General features: G+C 41.9%; 2 protein-coding genes across 2 annotated transcripts; both read right to left on the bottom strand.

The window, feature by feature from the left end:
• Window positions 1–7509: 7509 nt before the first annotated feature.
• LOC145875856 (uncharacterized) lies at window positions 7510–10193 on the bottom strand (the record flags this gene model as incomplete). Its single annotated transcript, XM_082971659.1, has 1 exon — window positions 7510–10193. A coding segment is annotated over one exon (816 nt), but the record flags the coding sequence as incomplete, so codon positions are not given.
• Window positions 10194–10676: 483 nt separating this feature from the next.
• LOC145875864 (uncharacterized) lies at window positions 10677–21477 on the bottom strand. The gene is made up of 2 exons (XM_082971667.1): window positions 20917–21477; window positions 10677–11834 (listed from the first exon to the last, which is right to left on the bottom strand). Exons 1-2 carry the CDS (start codon window positions 21269–21271, stop codon window positions 11539–11541), a joined length of 651 nt encoding a protein of 216 aa, XP_082827793.1. The 5' UTR covers window positions 21272–21477; the 3' UTR covers window positions 10677–11538.
• Window positions 21478–22254: the final 777 nt, after the last annotated feature.

Below are 22254 nucleotides of genomic sequence, written 5' to 3' on the forward strand. Positions count from 1 at the left end.
AACCCTCATTTAGAACCCTCATTTAGAACGCTATTTTAAAACCCTCATTTAGAACGTTCATTTAGAACCCTCATTTAGAACACTCATTAGAACCCTCATTTAGAACACACATTTAGAACCCTCATTACAAACACTAATTTAGAACACTCGTTTAGAACGCTCGTTTAGAACGCTCTTTTAGAACCCTCATTTAGAACGCTATTTTAAAACCCTCATTTAGAACCCTCATTTAGAACCCTCGTTTAGAATGCTCATTAGAACACTCATTTAGAACACACATTTAGAACCCTCATACGAACCCTCGTTTAGAACGCTCATTTAGAACCCTCTTTTAGAACCCTCTTTTAGAACCCTATTTTAGAACACTCATTTACAACGCTCATTTAGAATGCTCTTTAGAACCCTCATTTAGAACGCTCATTTAGAACACTCAGAACACTCATTTACAACACTCATTTAGAACGCTCATTAGAACGCTCTTTAGAACACTCATTTAGAACCCTCATTTAGAACGCTCTTTAGAACACTCATTTACAACGCTCATTGAGAACGCTCATTGAGAACACTCATTTAGAACGCTCTTTAGAACCCTCATTTAGAACCCTCGTTTAGAACGCTCTTTAGAACACTCATTTAGAACACTCGTTTACAACGGACAGTTTCCAATGACGCAACAATCAGCGTTTGAGCTGGACACACTTTTTTCAGAAACTATTTACACAAAACACACACAGTCCTTACAAAGTTTATCTCCAGAATGTGAGCAGTTTATTTTTGGATGCAAATGGTTCAGATATTCACAGAAATATATATATAGCACAACACAATCATCCTAACCGGAAAAAATGTAGGCTACATTTGTCGTAGCGCTAACTGAGGATAGATTGACCCAACACAAGCGGTCATATTTTCTAACTCTCGGCTGACGTAAACTACAATATGAATTAGCTAATTGCAATTACTATGTATAATTAATCACATCACGGGGTGAGCTCACCATTGATCGAAATAATTAGGTAAAACACTTTCTAGAAATCGACAGTAATCCGACGATTAGTTTCAGCGCGCAGCCATGCATTTTCCCCTCACAGAAACCGAAGATAATAAAAGACAAGATGAGTTCGGTCTGTTTATAGTGTTGAAGGGGTGTGTCATCTACCGTCGTTCATATCCCACCATTCATTTCCGGAAGTATTCAAAAAATGAGTGAACTCTTACTCACCTCATTTTGTTATAACATCTTTGGTCAAACGGATGATTACGTGAAACCCAGAATGCATTGTATGTCAACAAACATGGCTCCATACACATAGCTGGAATTAGCTTAGCTCATCATAATCAGTATAACCTTCAAATAAGTATTTTACACACATAATATGTGCCCATTACAATCTATGCAAGAATCGGAATGCATGATTTGTCACCCAGAATTGAAAACATGTGAATAAAACAGTAAATGCACAAATAATTACCTCACAAAACATTTTCTGATGGTGATTTATTGATACAAGTGACGCATGGCGGCAGTCAATCACGTCCCCTCTCACTCTGAGCCATTCAGTGTTGTTGTTTATGTATGTAGCTAGTGAGCTAAGCTGTAGCATTAGCAATGTCTTTCAAAAGGAGACAACTCACAAATGTGGAAATTCTGGAGATTTAAAAAAAAAATTCTGACAATGAGTCTGAGTCTGAAAGTCAGGAATCAGATTCTGACAGTGAGGAGCTGCCCCCCCCCCCCCCCCCCCCTTGTAGCCATTGAGAACCCTGAATCTGAGGTTCCCTTGTCCACTGACCAAGTACCAGGTCCCTTTGAAGATGCTGGTGGTGATGGAGGCAGAACGACAGTGGATGAAGTACAGGAGTTCTGTGGTAGCTGGAAGGCCACCAGTCATTTCACCCCTCCTGGCCCTGCTGTTTGTTTTGATGAGTCCCAGTCTGGAGTCCATTTCCATCTGAGGCAGAGTGCTTCAAGTTGTTTCTGACAGAGGAGCTGGTGGGAAACATAGTACAGGAGACCAATCGCTATGCCTTGGAGCTACAGGAGAAGAGAGAGCCAGGAGTGAGGGGGAAACTCGCTAAATGGGTGACAACCACAATTAGTGAAATGTATACCTTCCTGGTGACAGTCCTCCTCATGGGGATAGTAAAGAAGAACTCCCTAAGAGAATACTGGAGCACAGATCCTATGTTTGCAACTCCCTTCTTTGCCACCCTCTTTTCCCAAGACCGCTTCCTAATTCTGCTGCGATGCCTGCATTTCGTCAACAATGCTACTGCCATCCTAAGTGACCCGTTATACAAAATAAGAATTGTTCTTATCGATATATATTTTAAATGTGATATGAAATTAGACCATTTCGCATATATCGATATAGTTGAAATTTGCGCTTTGATCCTTGCTCCAAGCAAGCTGCAGACCCGGAGCTCTCTGCGCTGCTCCCCGCGCCTCCTCTTTCATGCACAGAGGGCGGAGGGGCAGGAACAGACACTTCAACAAACATGGAGGAAGCAACAGCGTCTGCGGAGCGTTTTGACGAGGAATTGGTTAGTAAAAGAAAAAGCATTGGCTCAGTAATTTGGAGATGGTTCGGATTCAAAGTATCAGATGAGCAACAAAATCACGTTATATGTAGGCAGTGCCATAAAAAAAGTTACAGCCAGGGGTGGAAGCACTACAAATCTTTTTCACCACCTAAAACAGTGGCACAAACTGCAATACGAAGAGTGTGTGAAACTGCGCGCTGCAGAAGCCCCAGCCGCAAGCCGTCGACAACCCGAAAAAGCTCCGAAACAAAGCTCACTGCAAACTTCATTTTCCCGCAGTGTGCCTTTATGAAAAGAAAATTGGCAAGTGGTGTACTATAACTACAGCGGTGTCCTATCACATTGCTAAAGATATGGTCCCTGTTGCAACTGTGGAACAAGTCGGATTCAAAAAGCTACTGAAAACTATGGACCCGAGATATGAGCTTCCCAACTACTTTACACGAGAAGCACTGCCACAAATGTCCACTGAAGTCAGGCAGAGCCTTGCTGACCGGCTCGCTAACGGGACCCATTTTGGCGTTGACCAGCGATATGTGGGTCGAGCAGGACAATGTGAGCCTTTACATGAAGCGTGACATGTTCACTTCATTCAACGACTGGGGGAGATGAAAACAGCGTCGTGTCTCCAAAACAAGTTATTTCCCCCCAGGATCACACCGGTGAGCATATAGCTGAGGCCTCGCAGGACGCAAGCTGGGAAACTCCAAGAAAAGCATCCGGTTGCTATAACAACCGCCAACGGGAGCGACGTCGTCAGAGCGGTGGAGCTGAACGATGAGGATGCAGTGCTTCGGTCAGACTACACTTGGCTATTGGGGAGTGCAGTGTTTTATTAAGGACTATTCACATATTTTACTTTAAAGAAAAAACATTATTTTCCTTTGTGTCTGTCTGCAACTTGTTTTGTTTTATGCTGCTGTCTTGGCCAAAAATGGATTAATAAAACACAAAACATAAAGTGCTAAAAGTAAAATCACTTACAATACAGGATGGTAGATTTCAGAACCATATTTATTAGGTTATTGGATAAGAATTAGTGATGCATTGATGTGTTTACCACTTTAATGTTACAGCTGGTAAAGGTGAGGTAATTATGACTTTAAAATGCTGGTTAGCCTGTTGATATCATCAAGGTAACATATTTAGTTATTATGATAGACTATAGTTTTTTCTCTGGATTGAAGAGCCAACTGCAAAGTAACTAGAAACTAATGTTGACACGTAGGTAGGCCTAAACATTGTGGAGTTTTTAGTGGAGTAGAAATATGAAGTAGCATTAAATACTAAGCATAAATACTAAGAACAACAACAAGAACGAAACATCAGTAAATGTACATACAGTATAGTCATCATTTATAAATTATACACAAATAATAATACATAAAAATCACTTACAGGATTCAAATTCAGAAAATAAATGAATATAATATTTGATATTTATGATTAGGACTGGCGTTGATTTAAAAAAATAAACTATGAAACAAGAAAATATTAATGTAGAATATTTCTAAAGCTTGATTTTGGAAAGCACTTAGTTGTGTGAGTGTGTTAAAGTGAAAACAGAGTCAAATTTTCTCGCATAAGCACATTTGTTTAATAGTTTTTTTATGATTCTGACAGGACATGGCATGAATGACAAGCGCGTCACCCGGGCCATTTCTCTGTGCAAGAGAATTGTAAGCTGTTTTTGGTACAGCTGGAAGAAAAGGAGACATCTTGCTGAAGTCCAGATTCAGCTGGGTCTGCCAAGTCACCAACTCATAACCGAGTCTGCCACACGCTGGGGATCAAGGCAGCAGATGATAGAGAGAGTCCTGGAGCAGGAAGGAGCACTGGCCAAAGTCCTGTCTAATGACAAAAAGACCAGGCACCTTGTCCCTACCTGGCAGGACTTAGAGGTCCTAGAAGCAGTCCAAAAGGTCCTGAAACCTCTCCAGGACTTTACCGATGCTTTGTCAGGTGAGGAGTACGTCACTCTATCATATGTAAAACCTGTGCTGCACCTTTTTAACGAAAGTCTCCTGGCATGTGAAGAGGGTGATAGCGAGCTTTGCAAATCGATCAAGACCAGCATTGTTGAGTACCTCAACCGCAAGTATTCTGACCCAGCCACTACTGACCTATTGGAGATGGCTTCATTTGTGGATCCATGCTTCAGGGCCACCTATATCCCAAGTGAAAAAGTTGATGCATTGAAGCACAGAGCTGTCTTGGAGGTGGAGACGCTACTGGCTGATCAGAGCAGCTGTCAACCGCCTTACCTACGTGTGCCAACTGTGCCTGAGCCTGCAGATGGAGAAGCAGCAGTGGCACCAAAAGCTAAGACACTGGCAAGCTTCTTCAAGCAGCGCACAGCCACCACCACTGCGCCACCAACCAAGAGGGAGGCTATTGAAAATGAACTGTCAAGTTACTTGCAGTCAGCAAGTGTGGAGAGTGACACTGATCCCCTCAAGTGGTGGAAGGATCATGAAGTTGTCTTTCCAGCTCTGAGCCACCTGGCAAAAAAGTATCTCTTGGTACCAGCTACCAGTTCACCCTCCGAAAGGGTTTTCAGCTGCAGTGGCAATATCGTGACCTGCCACAGAGCATCTCTGAAGCCGGATGCCGTTGACAGGCTGGTGTTTCTCGCACAAAATCTTTAAACGAAGGAGGACACGCTTGTCTTCTAATGTCTACCTCAAGACAGCATTATTGTTTATCAAAGTAAAAAAAGAGGGGGAAAATGTTTATTGAGTTGATAGTCTGTTTCTTGTGCAACTGGTTGAGGCTGTTCAGATAAGAAATTGAGTTAACAAAAAGCAAATGGTAATCTCAGGCTGATGTTTAAAAAACATTTTCTCAAACTGAGCACTTTATTTTGTTCTTTATTTATATATAATTGCTGCCCTTACTAGTGTTTGTCATATTTTATTATTTTGTAATGTTCGTTATTTGCATCTGTGGATTTGTTAGAAAGGAGAAGAAATCTGTAATTTGATTTTAATATAGCCATTTAAAGTTGTCAAACTAAAAAAAAAGTTGACTTTTCTCATAAATATATATAATATTTATTTCAGAAAAAGATAGGCCTATTTTATTTTATAGGCTATTTTTTAATAAGATATTTGTATTTATTTTTAAATGTGCACCTTATGGAGCTTTGATTTCCAAAAAGGTCGTCCTGTTGTTCTACAGTGTTTATGTTTACATGTTGTTGTTATTTGAACAGCTGAGCATTTAATCTGAACCAGGTGAAGAGCCCTGTTTATTATTTATTCATTTGATTTTTCAACTGTTCACTGAAATAGCCGCTTTCAATAAAACTACTTGAGACATGTCATATCTGGCTTTGACTTTGACTTTGAACATTTGCTCTCACTTTGCGGAAAAAATATCAGGATATATATCTTATATCGATATTCAGCCTAAATATATCACACACAGGAATACACACTCTGAGCCTGCACTTGCATGTTTTGCTCACCTCATTCTTTAAAAAAAAACTAGGTTTGAGTTGTGGTATCCACTCAGATTAAAGGTGGGTCCATCTGCTCTGTTCCCCAAGTGTGGTCTCCCTCAGATCCCAAGTTAGAGGGATCCCTCGTGCACCATTTACCCAGGTCGTCAGGAGCCAGGTCATTTACCCAGGTCGTCAGGTCATTTACCCAGGTCGTCAGGAGCCAGGTCATTTACCCAGGTCGTCAGGTCATTTACCCAGGTCGTCAGGAGCCAGGTCATTTACCCAGGTCGTCAGGAGCCAGGTCATTTACCCAGGTCGTCAGGAGCCAGGTCATTTACCCAGGTCATCAGGAGCCAGGTCATTTACCCAGGTCACAAGGAGCCAGGTCATTTACCCAGGTCGTCAGGAGCCAGGTCATTTACCCAGGTCACCAGGAGCCAGGTCATTTACCCAGGTCGTCAGGTCATTTACCCAGGTCATCAGGAGTCAGGTCATTTACCCAGGTCGTCAGGAGCCAGGTCATTTACCCAGGTCGTCAGGAGCCAGGTCATTTACCCAGGTCATCAGGAGTCAGGTCATTTACCCAGGTCGTCAGGAGTCAGGTCATTTACCCAGGTCGTCAGGAGCCAGGTCATTTACCCAGGTCGTCAGGAGCCAGGTCATTTACCCAGGTCATCAGGAGCCAGGTCATTTACCCAGGTCGTCAGGAGCCAGGTCATTTACCCAGGTCGTCAGTCACCAAGTCAAGATTCACGTTCCCATCGCCAAATGTGGTTGTTAATTTCTTTAATATCAAATGAGACAAACTTATCACACAAGTCAGAGTTATACTTAAACTAAATCTTTATTCACTTAATAATAAGGGAGCAGGTCAATACAACATACAATTATAAAGTGAATCAATTGAGTGCTCTACGATAATGATGGCTGGTCGACGAATCACCCCCAGATGATTCATTGAGAGCCATGAGACAAAAGTACCAAGGTCTTTTGCACCCCTTTCAACCTACATGACCAACAACAGATGTATAGAACGGGTCACAAGGTTAAGATTTGTATGAAAGATACTTATAATTCTCAGCAGACAGTATCTGCTGTAAAAACAGTACTCTTTATGTAGAGACCAGGGTCTGGCCCTGAGGTCATCTCTCCCTGGTACCATATAGAACAGAAACATTAACTCATGCTCTGGAATGCAGTCTCTTTAGGTTTTATCACCCAAAAGACATTGTAAATCTCCTGACAGTGTTTTCTCCCAGAGGCCCATCCTCAGTAGAACACAGACACAATAGTTCTAAGAACCCTCTATTCTGTTGCATAAAACAACCATTTGATGCAATAAAAGTATTATAACATAATCTTGCAGTTTTGCTCTCAGTGTCCACTGAAAGTTGACTAGTAACAACAACTGGGACATAAAAGACACCCACCATGAGACCCACTAAATCTGCCCAAGAGGAGTAAAACAAAATAAAAACCCACACCAAACTTAAAGACAGGAAGTAAACCAAAAAGGTGGAGCAACTAAAGGTGTTGACTCTCCACATGTATCAAGACAACTGGAGCACTGGGCCAGACACTCTTAAATAGAACCTGGACCAGCTCAGGTGAAACACCTTCCCACTAACGAGATGGACAAGCCAGCACAGGTGTAACACATACTGACTAACGAGGTGACACCAATCAGTGCGTCCTACGTGCTAACGAGCTAGACGAGCTAAACGTGCTAACGAGCTAGACGGGCTAACGAGCTAGACGTGCTAACGAGCTAGACGGGCTAACGAAGCTAGACGGGCTAACGAGCTAACGAGCTAGACGTGCTAAATTCCAAACCTCAAAACATAAATGGAAAAACCAAAGACGGTAACACCTTAAGAGAATGCTTACCAACAACAGAAAAAAACTTCCAATTCACATTATAATCAACTACAATGCTTCACCAATATAAACATGGTGTCCACTGGCTGTCAACAATTCAAGACAATATATATACACTTCTAGAACTCTCGTCATCCTAAATCCCACTAGCTTCTAGAACTCTCGTCTCCTTGGAACGAGCCCAAACAAAACTCATCTCCAATACGGAAAAACATGCAGTTATAATAAATTGTGATCCATGGCTACGCACTGGCTAAACGCAAAACACAAAACTTTTTAACTGCCCACCCTTGAGACAATCAGCAACCAAGTTGTCCTCACCACTGACATGTCTGATTTCAAGAGGAAACTACTGCAATATCCATATTAACTTTCCACCTCACTGCAGAGCTTCTCTCTCTTTTCAGTGTTCACTAGATAGGCATGTTGTTGGATCGGGGCCCAGTCCCCAATGTCATGGTCTAGTACATTTGGGTTGGCACATCTGAGAATGAACCCTGATATTATAAAAGCAGGGTAACAATGTCAATATAATAGTCAGTTGGTTACATAAATAATTATTACTAAATGTTACATGAAATGTAAATATGAAATATTTGGTTGCATAGTCTACTTTCAACAGCTTTTCAATGACATGTTGCTAGGTGGGATATCCCCAATGTCAAAACACAGTTTTAATGGGTCCAAATCAATAACCAATATGCAGAAAGAGTTTGTGATATTGAAAACCTAAACATAAAATGTGCAATATACACAAACATCAGCCATAATAATCATATTACTTGGATTTTTTTTAAACAAGCACCTTTATAAAACTGCACAAGTAGCAATAAATCACTGATATCGATTAGGGGGGAAATCAGGTTGTACGGGATGTTGAAACTAACACAACTAAAAAACACATGGAAATGGGAGATATATTTCACCTCACTGGTTAGAGGACAACCTGCAGAAGACAGTCAGCTACATTTTGGAGTGATGCATTTAAATTTAGGGGTCGCTAAACAAAGGAACACAACACTTATTTGTCATAACTCATAGATATCATGTTGAAATCAATTGTGCGAGAGGAGGGAGATGAGGTTGCACGTCCTGTTAAAACTAACAGCTCAAAAAGCACACAGAATCTGGGAATAATGTGTACATCACTGGTTAAAGGACAACTTGTAGAAAACAGCTAGCTACATTTTGAAGTGGTGCATTTTGATTCCAGTGGGTCACCAACATGGTAAATGTAACACAGCTCTTTTTGTGTTAGTCACTTTTAGTTAAATCACATAAATAGTAACTCTTCCATTTCAGAGCCTGGATTTTCCCCCTGAGGCTAATATCCATATCATGTTGAAATCATTAGAACAGGGGACAAACGTTTAGGGTTCTACATTGTGACATCATTAAAATACTCCTTCTACAATGTTAAAACATTCTACATTGTGACATTAATTCATTGATATCATGAAACAACTCCTTCATGTATTTTCTGATGTTTGATCAGAAGTCTTTTATCAGATTATCTCTGGTCACAGCTATAAGATTTCTCTCCTGTGTGTATTCTCTTGTGTACTGTCAGACGGCTAGATTGACTAAAACTCTTCCCACATTGACCACAGATACAAGGTTTCTCTCCTGTGTGCGTTCTCTGGTGCATTGTCAGATAGCTAGATTGACTAAAACTCTTCCCACATTGACCACAGATATAAGGTTTCTCTCCTGTGTGCGTTCTCTGGTGTGAAGTCAGAGAGCCAGATGTGGTAAAACTCTTCCCACATTGATTACAGCTATACGATTTCTCTCCTGTGTGCGTTCTCTGGTGTGAAGTCAGATCGCAAGATGTAGTAAAACTCTTCCCACATTGATCACAGCTACAAGGTTTCTCTCCTGTGTGTCTTCTCTGGTGCACTGTCAGATGTCCAGATTGACCAAAACTCTTCCCACATTGATCACAGCTATAAGGTTTCTCTCCTGTGTGTGTTCTCTGGTGTAGAGTCAGAGTGCTAGATGTAGTAAAACTCTTCCCACATTGATCACAGCTATAAGATTTCTCTCCTGTGAGTATTCTCTGGTGCACTGTCAGCTGTCCAGATTTACCAAAACTCTTCCCACATTGACCACAGCTATAAGGTTTCTCTCCTGTGTGGGTTCTCTGGTGTGATACCAGATGGCGAGATTGACCAAAACTCTTCCCACATTGACCACAGCTATAAGATTTCTCTCCTGTGTGTATTCTCTTGTGTACTGTCAGACTGCTAGATGAGCTATAACCCTTCCCACATTGAGTACAGGTAAAAGGTTTCTCTCCTGTATGGATTCTCTGATGAATTTTAACCTGTTAGGGCTAGGGGGCAGCATTGACACGGCTGGATAAAAAACATACCCGATTTAATCTGGTTACCACTCCTACTCAGTAACTAGAATATGCATATACTTATTACATATGGATAGAAAACACCCTAAATTTTCTAAAACTGTTTGAATGGTGTCTGTGAGTATAACAGAACTCAAATGGCAGGTCAAAACCTGAGAGATTCCTTTACAGGAAGTGGCCTGTCTGACCATTTCTGGAACTTCTTTGCCATCTCTATCATTTACTAAGGATCTCTGCTCTAACGTGACACTTCCCACGTCGTCCATAGGCTCTCATAGCCCGGGAAAAAAGAGAATGTCGTCATTCCAGCCCCAGGCTGAAACACATTATCGCCTTTCTCAAGTGGCCCATCAAGAGACACTAGCTTATGCGCGTGACCCCGACCGCCCCCGCCTTTGGGATTTTTTCCTCTGTTTGCCGAAAAGGAGATTCCCTGTCGGAATTTTATCGCTTTTCTACGAGAAAAATGACGTAAAAATTGATTTTAAACAGCGGTTGACATGCTTCGACGTACGGCAATGGAATACTTTGAATTTTATTGTCAGGAATTGCGCCAAGCGCGCGACACTTCTTTACTATTTCGGATAGTGTCTGGAACGCACGAACAAAACGCCGCTATTCGGATATAACGATGGATTATTTTGGACCAAACCAACATTTGTTATTGAAGTAGACGTCCTGGGTGTGCATTCTGACGAAGACAACAAAAGGCAATGACATTTTTATAATAGTAAATATGATTATGGTGAGTGCTAAACTTGCCGGGTGTCTAAATAGCGAGCCCGTGATGCCTGGGCTATCTACTGAGAATATTGCAAAATGTGCTTTCACCAAAAAGCTATTTTAAAATCGGACATATCGAGTGCATAGAGGAGGTCTGTATCTATAATTCTTAAAATAATTGTTATGCTTTTTGTGAACGTTTATCGTGAGTAATTTAGTAAAATGTTAGCGAATTCCCCGTAAGTTTGCGGGGGGTATGCTAGTTCTGAACGTCACATGCTAATGTAAAAAGCTGGTTTTTGATATAAATATGAACTTGATTGAACAAAACATGCATGTATTGTATAACATAATGTCCTAGGGTTGTCATCTGATGAAGATCATCAAAGGTGAGTGCTGCATTTAGCTGTCTTCTGGGTTTTGGTGACATTATATGCTGGCTTGAAAAATAGGTGTCTGATTATTTCTGGCTTGGTACTCTGCTGACATAATCTAATGTTTTGCTTTCGTTGTAAAGCCTTTTTGAAATCGGACAGTGTGGTTAGATTAACGAGAGTCTTATCTTTAAAATGGTGTAAAATAGTCATATGTTTGAGAAATTGAAGTAATATGATTTTGAAGATTTTGAAAATCGCGCCACAGGATGGCAGTGGCTGTTACGTAGGTGGGACGAATTCGTCCCGCCGGTCCCATAGAGGTTAATGCCTGCTGAGGAGGTGAATCTCTTCCCACACTCAGAGTAGCAGTTAGATTTCTTCCCTGTGGATCTCTGCAGGTGTTTCTTGAGGTGTTGTGATCTGGAGAGACTCTTCTCTGCCTCTTCAGCATCATGAGGTTGTTGAGGCTCCCCAGAGGATCCACAATAGTGAAGTTTCTCTCCTGTGTGAACAACAAAGTCAGACAGATGATTAAAGGCCCACAACAGCAGAAATCCACTGTAAAAGGTGATGCCAACAGCGGAGCCATGATGTTGGACAACAATTGACGTCTGTAATGAATGTTAAAATTATTTGATATTTGCCTTAAAATGAGCAAGAAAAGTTATATTTTGTCTTGTTTTCACATTAGTAGTAACATCGATGATTGTAGGCTAGAAATAAGTTATTAAAGTTGTTGAAACTCTAAGCAGTGTGCCAGACGACTTTTGGTCTCCAATATAGGCCCCTTTCTGTGTTTAATAAAATTGCAACACGAGGGCAATGCGCACACAATTTGATTGCAGAAACACCTCCCTGCTAATGAGGAAACCACTAGTTATGGATGTACTATATCTGGTAATGAAGAAAGCACTAGTTATGGATGTAGTATATCTGGTAATGAGGAAACCACTAGTTATGGATGTAGTATATCTGGTAATGAGGAAACCACTAGTTATGGATGTAGTATATCTGGTAATGAGGAAACCACTAGTTATGGATGTAGTATATCTGGTAATGAGGAAACCACTAGTTATGGATGTAGTATATCTGGTAATGAGGAAACCACTAGTTATGGATGTAGTATATCTGGTAATGAGGAAACAACTAGTTATGGATGTAGTATATCTGGTAATGAGGAAACCACTAGTTATGGGTGTAGTATATCTGCTAATGAGGAAACCACTAGTTATGGGTGTAGTATATCTGGTAATGAGGAAACCACTAGTTATGGATGTAGTATATCTGGTAATGAGGAAACCACTAGTTATGGATGTAGTATATCTGGTAATGAGCAAACCACTAGTTATGGATGTAGTATATCTGGTAATGAGGAAACCACTAGTTATGGATGTAGTATATCTGGTAATGAGGAAACCACTAGTTATGGATGTAGTATATCTGGTAATGAGGAAACCACTAGTTATGGATGTAGTATATCTGGTAATGAGGAAACCACTAGTTATGGATGTAGTATATCTGCCTGGAGCAAAAATGGTGAGCAAAGATTTTAGTTTTTCACAATGTATTCTGAATGTGAATGGGGGAAAACTCAGGGGAGTAACCTCCATTTCCAGGTTGCTTATGAGTACATTTCACACTACCTTGGATTATAATTGTAAAGCTCATCTGAATCTCCTGCTTAATATGTTTGTGTTATTGTCGCAAATCAACCGCTTTACACTTAAAAAAACACTACAACCAGAAAAAATGCTCTTTGGCTTTTCCATCAGCCTGACAATGAGGGTGTGTACACTGTTTGGTTGCAAAATTGGCCCATAACTTCACCTAACAACATAGACCTACTGTAGGACCCATAACTTCACCTAACAACAAATATAGGAAAATAGCTCTGCGTGTTGTACAATAGCCTATCCATCAAGAAACAGTTCTCTACACATTATGACCAAAGTAGGAATGTTGGATCCAACGTGGAGCACGGCATAACAGTCTTTACCAGAGTAATGAATAAAGAAGCACTTTGGTTGTTGTTGCATGTCGTGATGTTTGTCATGTGACTGTCATTCAGAAAATGATTTCCTGGATCAGCTGATGATAGTTGAACATGTGACTGGAACTAAACAACTACAGTATTAAGAATTATGTGTAAATATTGAAGAACCACATTAATGACAGTATCCATTTGGGTGTTGTCAATAAAGTTACTATATATATATATTTTACCTTTATTTAACCAGGTAGGCCAGTTAAGAACAAGTTCTCATTTACAACTGTGACCTGGCCAAGATAAAGCAAAGCAGTGCGACACAAACAACAGTTACACGTTGAATAAACAAACGAACAGTCAATAACACGACAGAAAAGTCTATATACAGTGTGTGCAAATGGAGTAAGGCAATAAATAGGCCATAGTAGCGAAGTAATTATAATTTATTAATTTAGCAAATTAACACTGGAGAGATAGATGTGCAGATGATGATATGCAAGTAGAAATACTGGTGTGCAAAAGAGCAGAAAAAGTAAATAAAAACATGGGGATGAGGTAGGCAGTTGGATGGGCTATTTACAGATGGGCTGTGTACAGCTGCAGCGATCGGTAAGCTGCTCAGATAGCTGATGCTTAAAGTTAGTGAGGGAGATGTATGTCTCCAACTTCAGCGATTGTTGCAATTCGTTCCAGTCATTGGCAGCAGACAACTGGAGGGAAAGGCGGCCAAAGGAGGTGTTGGCTTTGGGGATGACCAGTGAGCTATACCTCCTGGAGTGCGTGCTATGGGTGGGTGTTGCTATGGTGACCAGTGAGCTGAGTTAAGGTGGAATAGCAAAGACTTATAGATGACCTGGAGCCAGTGGGTTTGGCGACGAAAATGTATCGAGGGCCAGTCGACAAGAGCATACAGGTTGCAGTGGTGGGCGGTATATGGGGCTTTAGTGACAAAACGGATGATAGACTGCATCCAGTTTGCTGAGTAGAGTGTTGGAGGCTATTCTGTAAATGACTTCGCCAAAGTTAAGGATCGGTAGGAAAGTCAGTTTTACGAGGGTATGTTTGGCAGAGTGAATGAAAGAGGCTTTGTTGCGAAATAGGAAGCTGGTTCTAGATTTAATTTTGGATTGGAGATGCTTAATATTAGTCTGGAAGGAGAGTTTATAGTCTAACCAGACACCTAGGTATTGTAGCTGTCCACATATTCTAAGTCAGAACCATCCAGAGTAGTGATGCTAGTCGGGCGGGTGTAGGCAGCGATCGGTTGTTGATTGATCGGTTGTTCTTATCAGCTGATGAGTCTGCCAATAAGAATACGGTGATTGACAGAGTCGAAAGCCTTGGCCAGGTCGATGAAGACGGCTGCACAGTACTGTCTTTTATCGATGGCGGTTATGATATTGTTTAGTACCTTGAGCGTTTCTGATGTCCACCCGTGACCAGCTCGGAAACCGGATTGCACAGCGGAGAAGATACGGTGGGATTTGAAATGGTCAGTGATGTTTGTTAACTTGGCTTTTGAAGACTTTAGAAAGGCAGGGCAGGATGGATATAGGTCTGTAACAGTTTGGGTCTAGAGTGACACCCCCTTTGAAAAGGGGGATGACCGCGGCAGCTTTCCAATCTTTAGGAATCTCAGACGATACGAAAGAGAGGTTGAACAGACTAGTAATAGGGGTTGCCACAATGGCGGCAAATAATTTTAGAGAGGGTCCAGATTGTCTAGCCCAGCTGATTTGTACAGTTCCAGGTTTTGCAGCTCTTTCAGAACATCAGCTATCTGGATGAAGGAGAAGCTGGGGAGGCTTGGGCAAGTAGCTGCGGAGCTGTTGGCCGGGGTTGGGGAAGCCAGGAGGAAAGCATGGCCGGCCATAGAGAAATGCTTCTTGAAATTCGCGATTATCGTGGAGTTATCGGTGGTGACAGTGTTTCCTAGCCTCAGTGCAGTGGGCAGCTGGGATGAGGTGCTCTTATTCTCCATGGACTTTACAGTGTCCCAGAACTTTTTGGAGTTAGAGCTACAGGATGCAAATTTCTGTTTGAAAAAGCTAGCCTTTGCTTTCCTAACTTACTGTGTGTATTGGTTCCTGACTTCTCTGAAAAGTTGCATATCGCGGGGACTATTCGATGCTAGTGCAGTACGCCACAGGATGTTTTTGTGCTGGTCGAGGGCAGTCAGGTCTGGGTTGAACCAAGGCCTACATCTGTTCTTAGTTCTACATTTTTTGAAAGGGGCATGCTTATTTAAGGTGGTGAGGAAATTACTTTTAAAGAACAACCAGGCATCCCCTACTGACGGGATGAGGTCAAAATCCTTCCAGGATACCCGGGCCAGGTCAATTAGAAAAGCCTGCTCGCAGAAGTGTTTTAGGGAGCGTTTGACAGTGATGAGGGGTGGTCGTTTGACCGCGGACCCATAACGGATGCAGGCAACGATCGCTGAGATCCTGATTGAAAACAGCAGAGGTGTATTTGGAGGGCAAATTGGTCAGGATAATATCTATGAGGGTGCCCATGTTTAGGGATTTAGGGTTGTACCTGATGGGTTCCTTGATAATTTGTGTGAGATTGAGGGCATCGAGATTGACGGCCGGGGTGTTAAGCATATCCCAGGTTAGGTCACCTAACGGAACAAACTCTGAAGATAGATAGGGGACAATCAATTCACATATGGTGTCCAGGGCACAGCTGGGAGCTGAGGGGGGTCTATAACAGGCGGCATCAGTGAGAGACTTATTTCTGGAGAGATTCATTTTGAAAATTAGAAGCTCGAACTGTTTGGGCATGGACCTGGGAAGTATGACAGAACTTTGCAGGCCATCTCTGCAGTAGATTGAAACTCCTCTCTTTTTGACAGTTCTATCTTGACTGAAAATGTTGTGGTTGGGGATGGAAATTTCAGAATTTTTGGTTGCCTTCCTAAGCCAGGATTCAGACACGGCCAGGACATCACACAGGGCCTGGGTTAACCTCTACATCACCCAAGGAACAGAGGAGTAGGATGAGGGTACGGCTAAAGGTTATCAGAATTGGCCAAATAGTGTGTTGGGAACAGAGAATAAAAGGAGCAGATTTCTGGGCGTGGTAGGATAGATTCAAGGAATAATGTACAGACAGGGGTATGGTAGGATGCGGGTACAGTGGAGATAAACCTAGGTGTTGAGTGACGATGAGAGAGGTTTCTCCTCTGGAGGCCCCAGTTATGCTAGGTGAGATCACCGCATGTGTGGGAGGTGGGACAAAATAGCTCTCTGAGCCATGTTGAATAGGACTAGGGGCTCTGCAGTAAAATAAAACAAGGATAACTACCCTAAACAACAGTATACAAGGCATATTGACATTAGAGAGAGACATAAAGCGAGGCATAAAGCAATCACAGGTGTTGATTGGGATAGCTAGCTAAGACAACAACGGGTAAGACAACAGTTAATCAGCTAAGATAATAACTGGTAAAATGGCGATGAATGGGCAGAGAGGGTCAGTTAACTACATACGGGGCCTGAGTTCGAGGCTGTGGCCGACAGATAAACAAAATAAACAAAATGGAAACCCGTGATTAATGAACAGTCCAGCAGGCATCAGCTATGTAGCCAAGTGATCATAGGGTTCAGTGAACAGGAATATATGAAACAGGGAAGCAGTTAGGTAGTCGTTACTACGCTAGCCGGGAGATGCGCCTGGCTCGAGGCTAACTGGTGCTAGCTTCAGGACAAGGGCGTTAGCCACTAAAGCCACTCCGGTGCAAAGGTCCAGAGCTTACGGCAGGAATCCGGTGATGTGATGTGATGTAGTGGCTTCTAGTCGTCTTAGTGAAGAGTCTGGGAGGCATCAGCTGTGTAGCCGAGTGATCATAGGGTCCACTGAGCAGGCCGGAAAATGGGCCTGGCTCAAGGCTAGCTTCGAGGCTGGGCCACTCGGTAGAAGCTAGCTAGTTGCGATTATCCGGTGTAATGGTCCAGAGCTTACGGCAGGAATACGGTGATGTAGTGGAGAAAACAGTCCGATATGCTCAGGGTTGATAACGCGCTGTGCAGACTGGCAGGTATAATCCAGGCAAAAAGCGGCTGGTGTCTGAGCTAAAAAGGTAAAGCAGTGGCTAAAAATGACTAAATAGCTAGTTGCTAATTAGCTGCTTAGCTCCTGATGGCTAGGTTCTGATGGAGGTTCTAGCTATAAGGTCTAAAAAAATAGCAGCTCCGTATCACATTGGGTGAGGCGGATTGCCGGAAGGTATATTTAATTTAAACATGGAAAAAGAGATTGAAATATTTTGCAATATATACAAAAAAAGACGAAAAACAACAACATTTACAACAACAATCACGTCATACTGCTACGCCATCTTGGATTAGAAGATGACTCAGTTAAAAAACATTGGATACAGCAAACTCTGAAATGATTTAGTATTTCTGTGCCCACAAACTGTTTTCCCAGAGTAACATAAGGAGCCACTAAATGATACGAAGGTCGAGTGCATTTTCATTCACCCGTCGCTGGAAGCCCCGCCTTCCACAGGTGATGAGCGTGAGGCTCGGGTTTATTCCTTAAAATTTAATACCGCTCTTCACCGACCCAGGAAGGGGTGGGGCCAAACAAGTGTTGCACCTCATTTCCCTCCTTCAGGGAACAGTAATTATAGTGTTAGGTTCTAATTTTTCAGAGTAAATAACTCACGGACACTAGAGAAGCTTGTGCAAGTTTAATTCTTCCCAAAGGGTCGTTACAGCTGTAATTCAGACAAAAACATGTTCTCACCATCACAAGTATATATACCCCACTTTGTACACTCCTTCAAACCAATCCTTACATCTTCTGGTTCAACAGGAAGAGGGTAACAGGATACTAAACCCTTATTACTCCCATCAGGGGATCTGACCTGACCTCCTGACCTCAACCCCTCCTTCGCCTAATCCACAGATGTCCATCCGCTTCCCCTAAAGCAATCCTGTGATCTCCTCCCGTCCACCCAGCACATTCCACAGCCACTCTGTCTTTCTACAGATCTCACTCCTTTATATACTCTGTGTCTGATCTATCATGTCTTTAATATGATCAAAGTTTAGAATCCAACAATAGTCATAAAGTTACACTCCCTTTTAGTCGGTCAACTTCGGTACTATGGGACAATACAATCATTCTCAATGCCGACCCAAACGGATACTAAATGAAACGGCCCCTGGCAGACCACCCAGACCTGACCCCACAAGATGCTTCAGTTCTGTCAATTTATTAATTGTCTTTTGTTTGAAACACTCCTGTCAATGTTGAGTAAGGACGCACACCTAATTACGCATATAGAAGTAGGACTAGTCTACCTAATTACGCATATAGAAGTAGGATTAGTCTACCTTGCCTGTGTGCAAATGTAGGCCTATAAATGTGCCCATTTGGGGATGTCTGATAGTATTTCTGATTGTCTTAATGCACCACCACTAATGAGTTGTGGAGCTTCTCAAAACAAATGTTTCTTCACCTCAAACAGCAACTGCACCTCAGTGACGCTCAAGGTCCTAAACGATATCTTAACCGCCATCGATAAGAAACAATACTGTGCAGCCGTATTCATTGACCTGGCCAAGGCTTTCGACTCTGTCAGTTACCACATTCTTATTGGCAGACTGAACAGCATTGGTTTCTCAAATGATTGCCTCGCCTGGTTCACCAACTACTTCTCTGATAGAGTTCAGTGTGTCAAATCGGAGGGCCTGTTGTCCCGACCTCTGGCAGTCTCTATGGGGGTGCCACAGGGTTCAATTCTTGGGCCGACTCTCTTCTCTGTATACATCAATGATGTCGCTCTTGCTGCTGGTGAGTCTCTGATCCACCTCTACGCAGACGACACCATTCTGTATACTAATGGCCCTTCTTTGGACACTGTGTTAACAACCCTCCAGACGAGCTTCAATGCCATACAACTCTCCTTCCGTGGCCACCAACTGCTCTTAAATACAAGTAAAACTAAATGCATGCTCTTCAACCGATCGCTGCCTGCACCTGCCCGCCCGTCCAGCATCACTACTCTGGACGGTTCTGACTTAGAATATGTGGACAACTACAAATACCTTGGTGTCTGGTTAGACTGTAAACTCTCCTTCCAGACTCATATTAAGCATCTCCAATCCAAAGTTAAATCTAGAACTGGCTTCCTATTTCGCAACAAAGCATCTTTCACTCATGCTGCCAAACATACCCTTATAAAACTGACCATCCTACCGATCCTCGACTTCGGCGATGTCATTTACAAAATAGCCTCCAATACCCTACTCAATAAATTGGATGCAGTCTATCACAGTGCCATCCGTTTTGTCACCAAAGCCCCATATACTACCCACCACTGTGACCTGTACACTCTCGTTGGCTGGCCCTCGCTTCATACTCGTCGCCAAACCCACTGGCTCCAGGTCATCTACAAGACCCTGCTAGGTAAAGTCCCCCCTTATCTCCGCTCACTGGTCACCATAGCAGCACCCACCTGTAGCACGCGCTCCAGCAGGTATATCTCTGGTCACCCCCAAAGCCAATTCCCCCTTCGGCCGCCTCTCCTTCCAGTTCTCTGCTGCCAATGACGGGAACGAACTACAAAAATCTCTGAAACTGGAAACACTTATCTCCCTCACTAGCTTTAAGCACCAGCTGTCAGAGCAGCTCACAGATTACTGCACCTGTACATAGCCCATCTATAATTTAGCCCAAACAACTGCCTCTTCCCCTACTGTATGTATTTATTTATTTTGCTCCTTTGCACCCCATTATTTCTATTTCTACTTTGCACTTTCTTCTACTTCAAATCTACCATTCCAGTGTTTTACTTGCTATATTGTATTTACTTTGCCACCACGGCCTTTTTGTCATTACCTTCCTTATCTCACCTCATTTGCTCACATTGTATATAGACTTATTTTTCTACTGTATTATTGACTGTATGTTTGTTTTACTCCATGTGTAACTCTGTGTTGTTGTATGTTGTCGAACTGCTTTGCTTTATCTTGGCCAGGTCGCAATTGTAAATGAGAACTTGTTCTCAACTTGCCTACCTGGTTAAATAAAGGTAAAAAAAATAAAATAAAATATCAATGTCCCTGTTTTATTAGATAGTACTCACTGTATTTACTGGTGTTAATCAGATCAATGTCCCTGTTTTATTAGATAGTACTCACTGTATTTACTGGTGTTAACCAGATCAATGTCTCTGTTTTATTAGATAGTACTCACTGTATTTACTGGTGTTAATCAGATCAATGTCCCTGTTTTATTAGATAGTACTCACTGTATTTACTGGTGTTAATCAGATCAATGCCCCTGTTTTATTAGATAGTACTCACTGTATTTACTGGTGTTAATCAGATCAATGTCTCTGTTTTATTAGATAGTACTCACTGTATTTACTGGTGTTAATCAGATCAATGTCCCTGTTTTATTAGATAGTACTCACTGTATTTACTGGTGTTAATCAGATCAATGTCCCTGTTTTATAAGATAGTACTCACTGTATTTACTGGTGTTAATCAGATCAATGTCCCTGTTTTATTAGATAGTACTCACTGTATTTACTGGTGTTAATCAGATCAATGTCCCTGTTTTATTAGATAGTACTCACTGTATTTACTGGTGTTAATCAGTTCTCCAGTCTTCTCTTCTTCGTCCTCCTCTAATGTGACAGTAATCTCCCCCTCTTCATCCTTCATTCCAAAAACGTTTTCATTTTCTTTCACTTCCTCTTCTTTCACAGTAACATCCTCCTCCTCTTTCACTCTGAACGCGTCTTCCTCTTCTTTCTCTGTAACGTCTTTCTCTTCTTCTTTCACGGTAACAGCCTCACCCTCTACTTCTTGTTTTACTGTGACATCCTCCTCTTCCTTCTCCTCTTTCACGACAACGTTCAGCCCCAGAGCTTCTTTCTCCGTCCAACAGACCTCCTCTTTAGCAGGAGGAGAGTAGCTTAGTGAGCGCATGGTCGGGGATGTTAGCTAGCTAGGCTAGTGCTAACTTAACCAGCCAGATAGTTGCAACGTAAATATTAAATTAAATGGGGTAGCTAGTTGTTTACACATAAGTATGTTTAAATCACAGTTGCAATTAAACCTGGAAAGTGTCTAAAGAACTTGAATGTTCCGACTTTGTCGGCTAGCGAGCTACCGAGGTGGCTGCAGTTGTTGAAGAAGCGTTCCGTCCACTAGATTATACGTCACACTAGAAACATCGCCTGAAAGACACATATCGCCATCTGCTGTCTGGAGGGAGGAAACGCAGTTGAGGAGGGAAAACTATTTTTATTCTTCATTGAATTATAATATTATAAAGCAGTTCAGGGAAAGTTTTTTTCTCTCCATTAAATATGAATATTATATCAACACGTATAAAGAGCAACAAGTGTTGTTTGATTAGTTCAGATTTTAATGAGAATTTAAAACAAACTCTACATCTACTCCACATCTGTATTTCTGATTCAGTCAAATAACTAGATATCAAAATAAGCACCTAGTTATTGATACCCTTGATAAAGATGAGCTAAAATTACTGTATGAAATAAATAAATTAACTTTACCCACTACCAGGATATTTTAGCCCAAAACCTGGTTACCTCTCTGCTAGGAGGCTGAAACTTGGCCATAAGTGGATCTTCCAGCAAGACACATCAACATCCACAAAGAAATGGTTAATTGGGCACAAAAATCAACATTTTTAATGGCCATCTCAGTCTTCGGACTTGAACTCCACTGAAAACCTGTGGTTTGAATTGAACAGGGCAGTCCACAAGCGCAGACAAAATAAATCAAGGACATGGAGAGATTCTGTATGGAGGAATGGTCTAAGATCCCACCCAATGTGTTCTCTAATCTCATTAAACATTTCAGTGTCATTATCCTCCCAAGGGGAGGGTGCTGGAGTATTGAAAACATGGGTGGCAATAATTCAGACCCCTACATTTTTAGAA

The sequence above is a fragment of the Salmo salar genome, unplaced genomic scaffold, assembly GCF_965601325.2.
Source record: "Salmo salar unplaced genomic scaffold, fSalSal1 ptg000377l, whole genome shotgun sequence".
Classification (NCBI taxonomy): domain Eukaryota; kingdom Metazoa; phylum Chordata; class Actinopteri; order Salmoniformes; family Salmonidae; genus Salmo; species Salmo salar.

Coding starts and splice junctions, on each gene's coding strand:
- LOC145875864 (XM_082971667.1), bottom strand. CDS start 21,271: ATGCGCTCACTAAGCTACTCTCCTCCTGCTAAAGAGGAGGTCTGTTGG. Junction 11,835..20,916: donor GATTAACACCAGTAAATACA/GTGAGTACTATC, acceptor TTGTTCACACAG/GAGAGAAACTTCACTATTGT.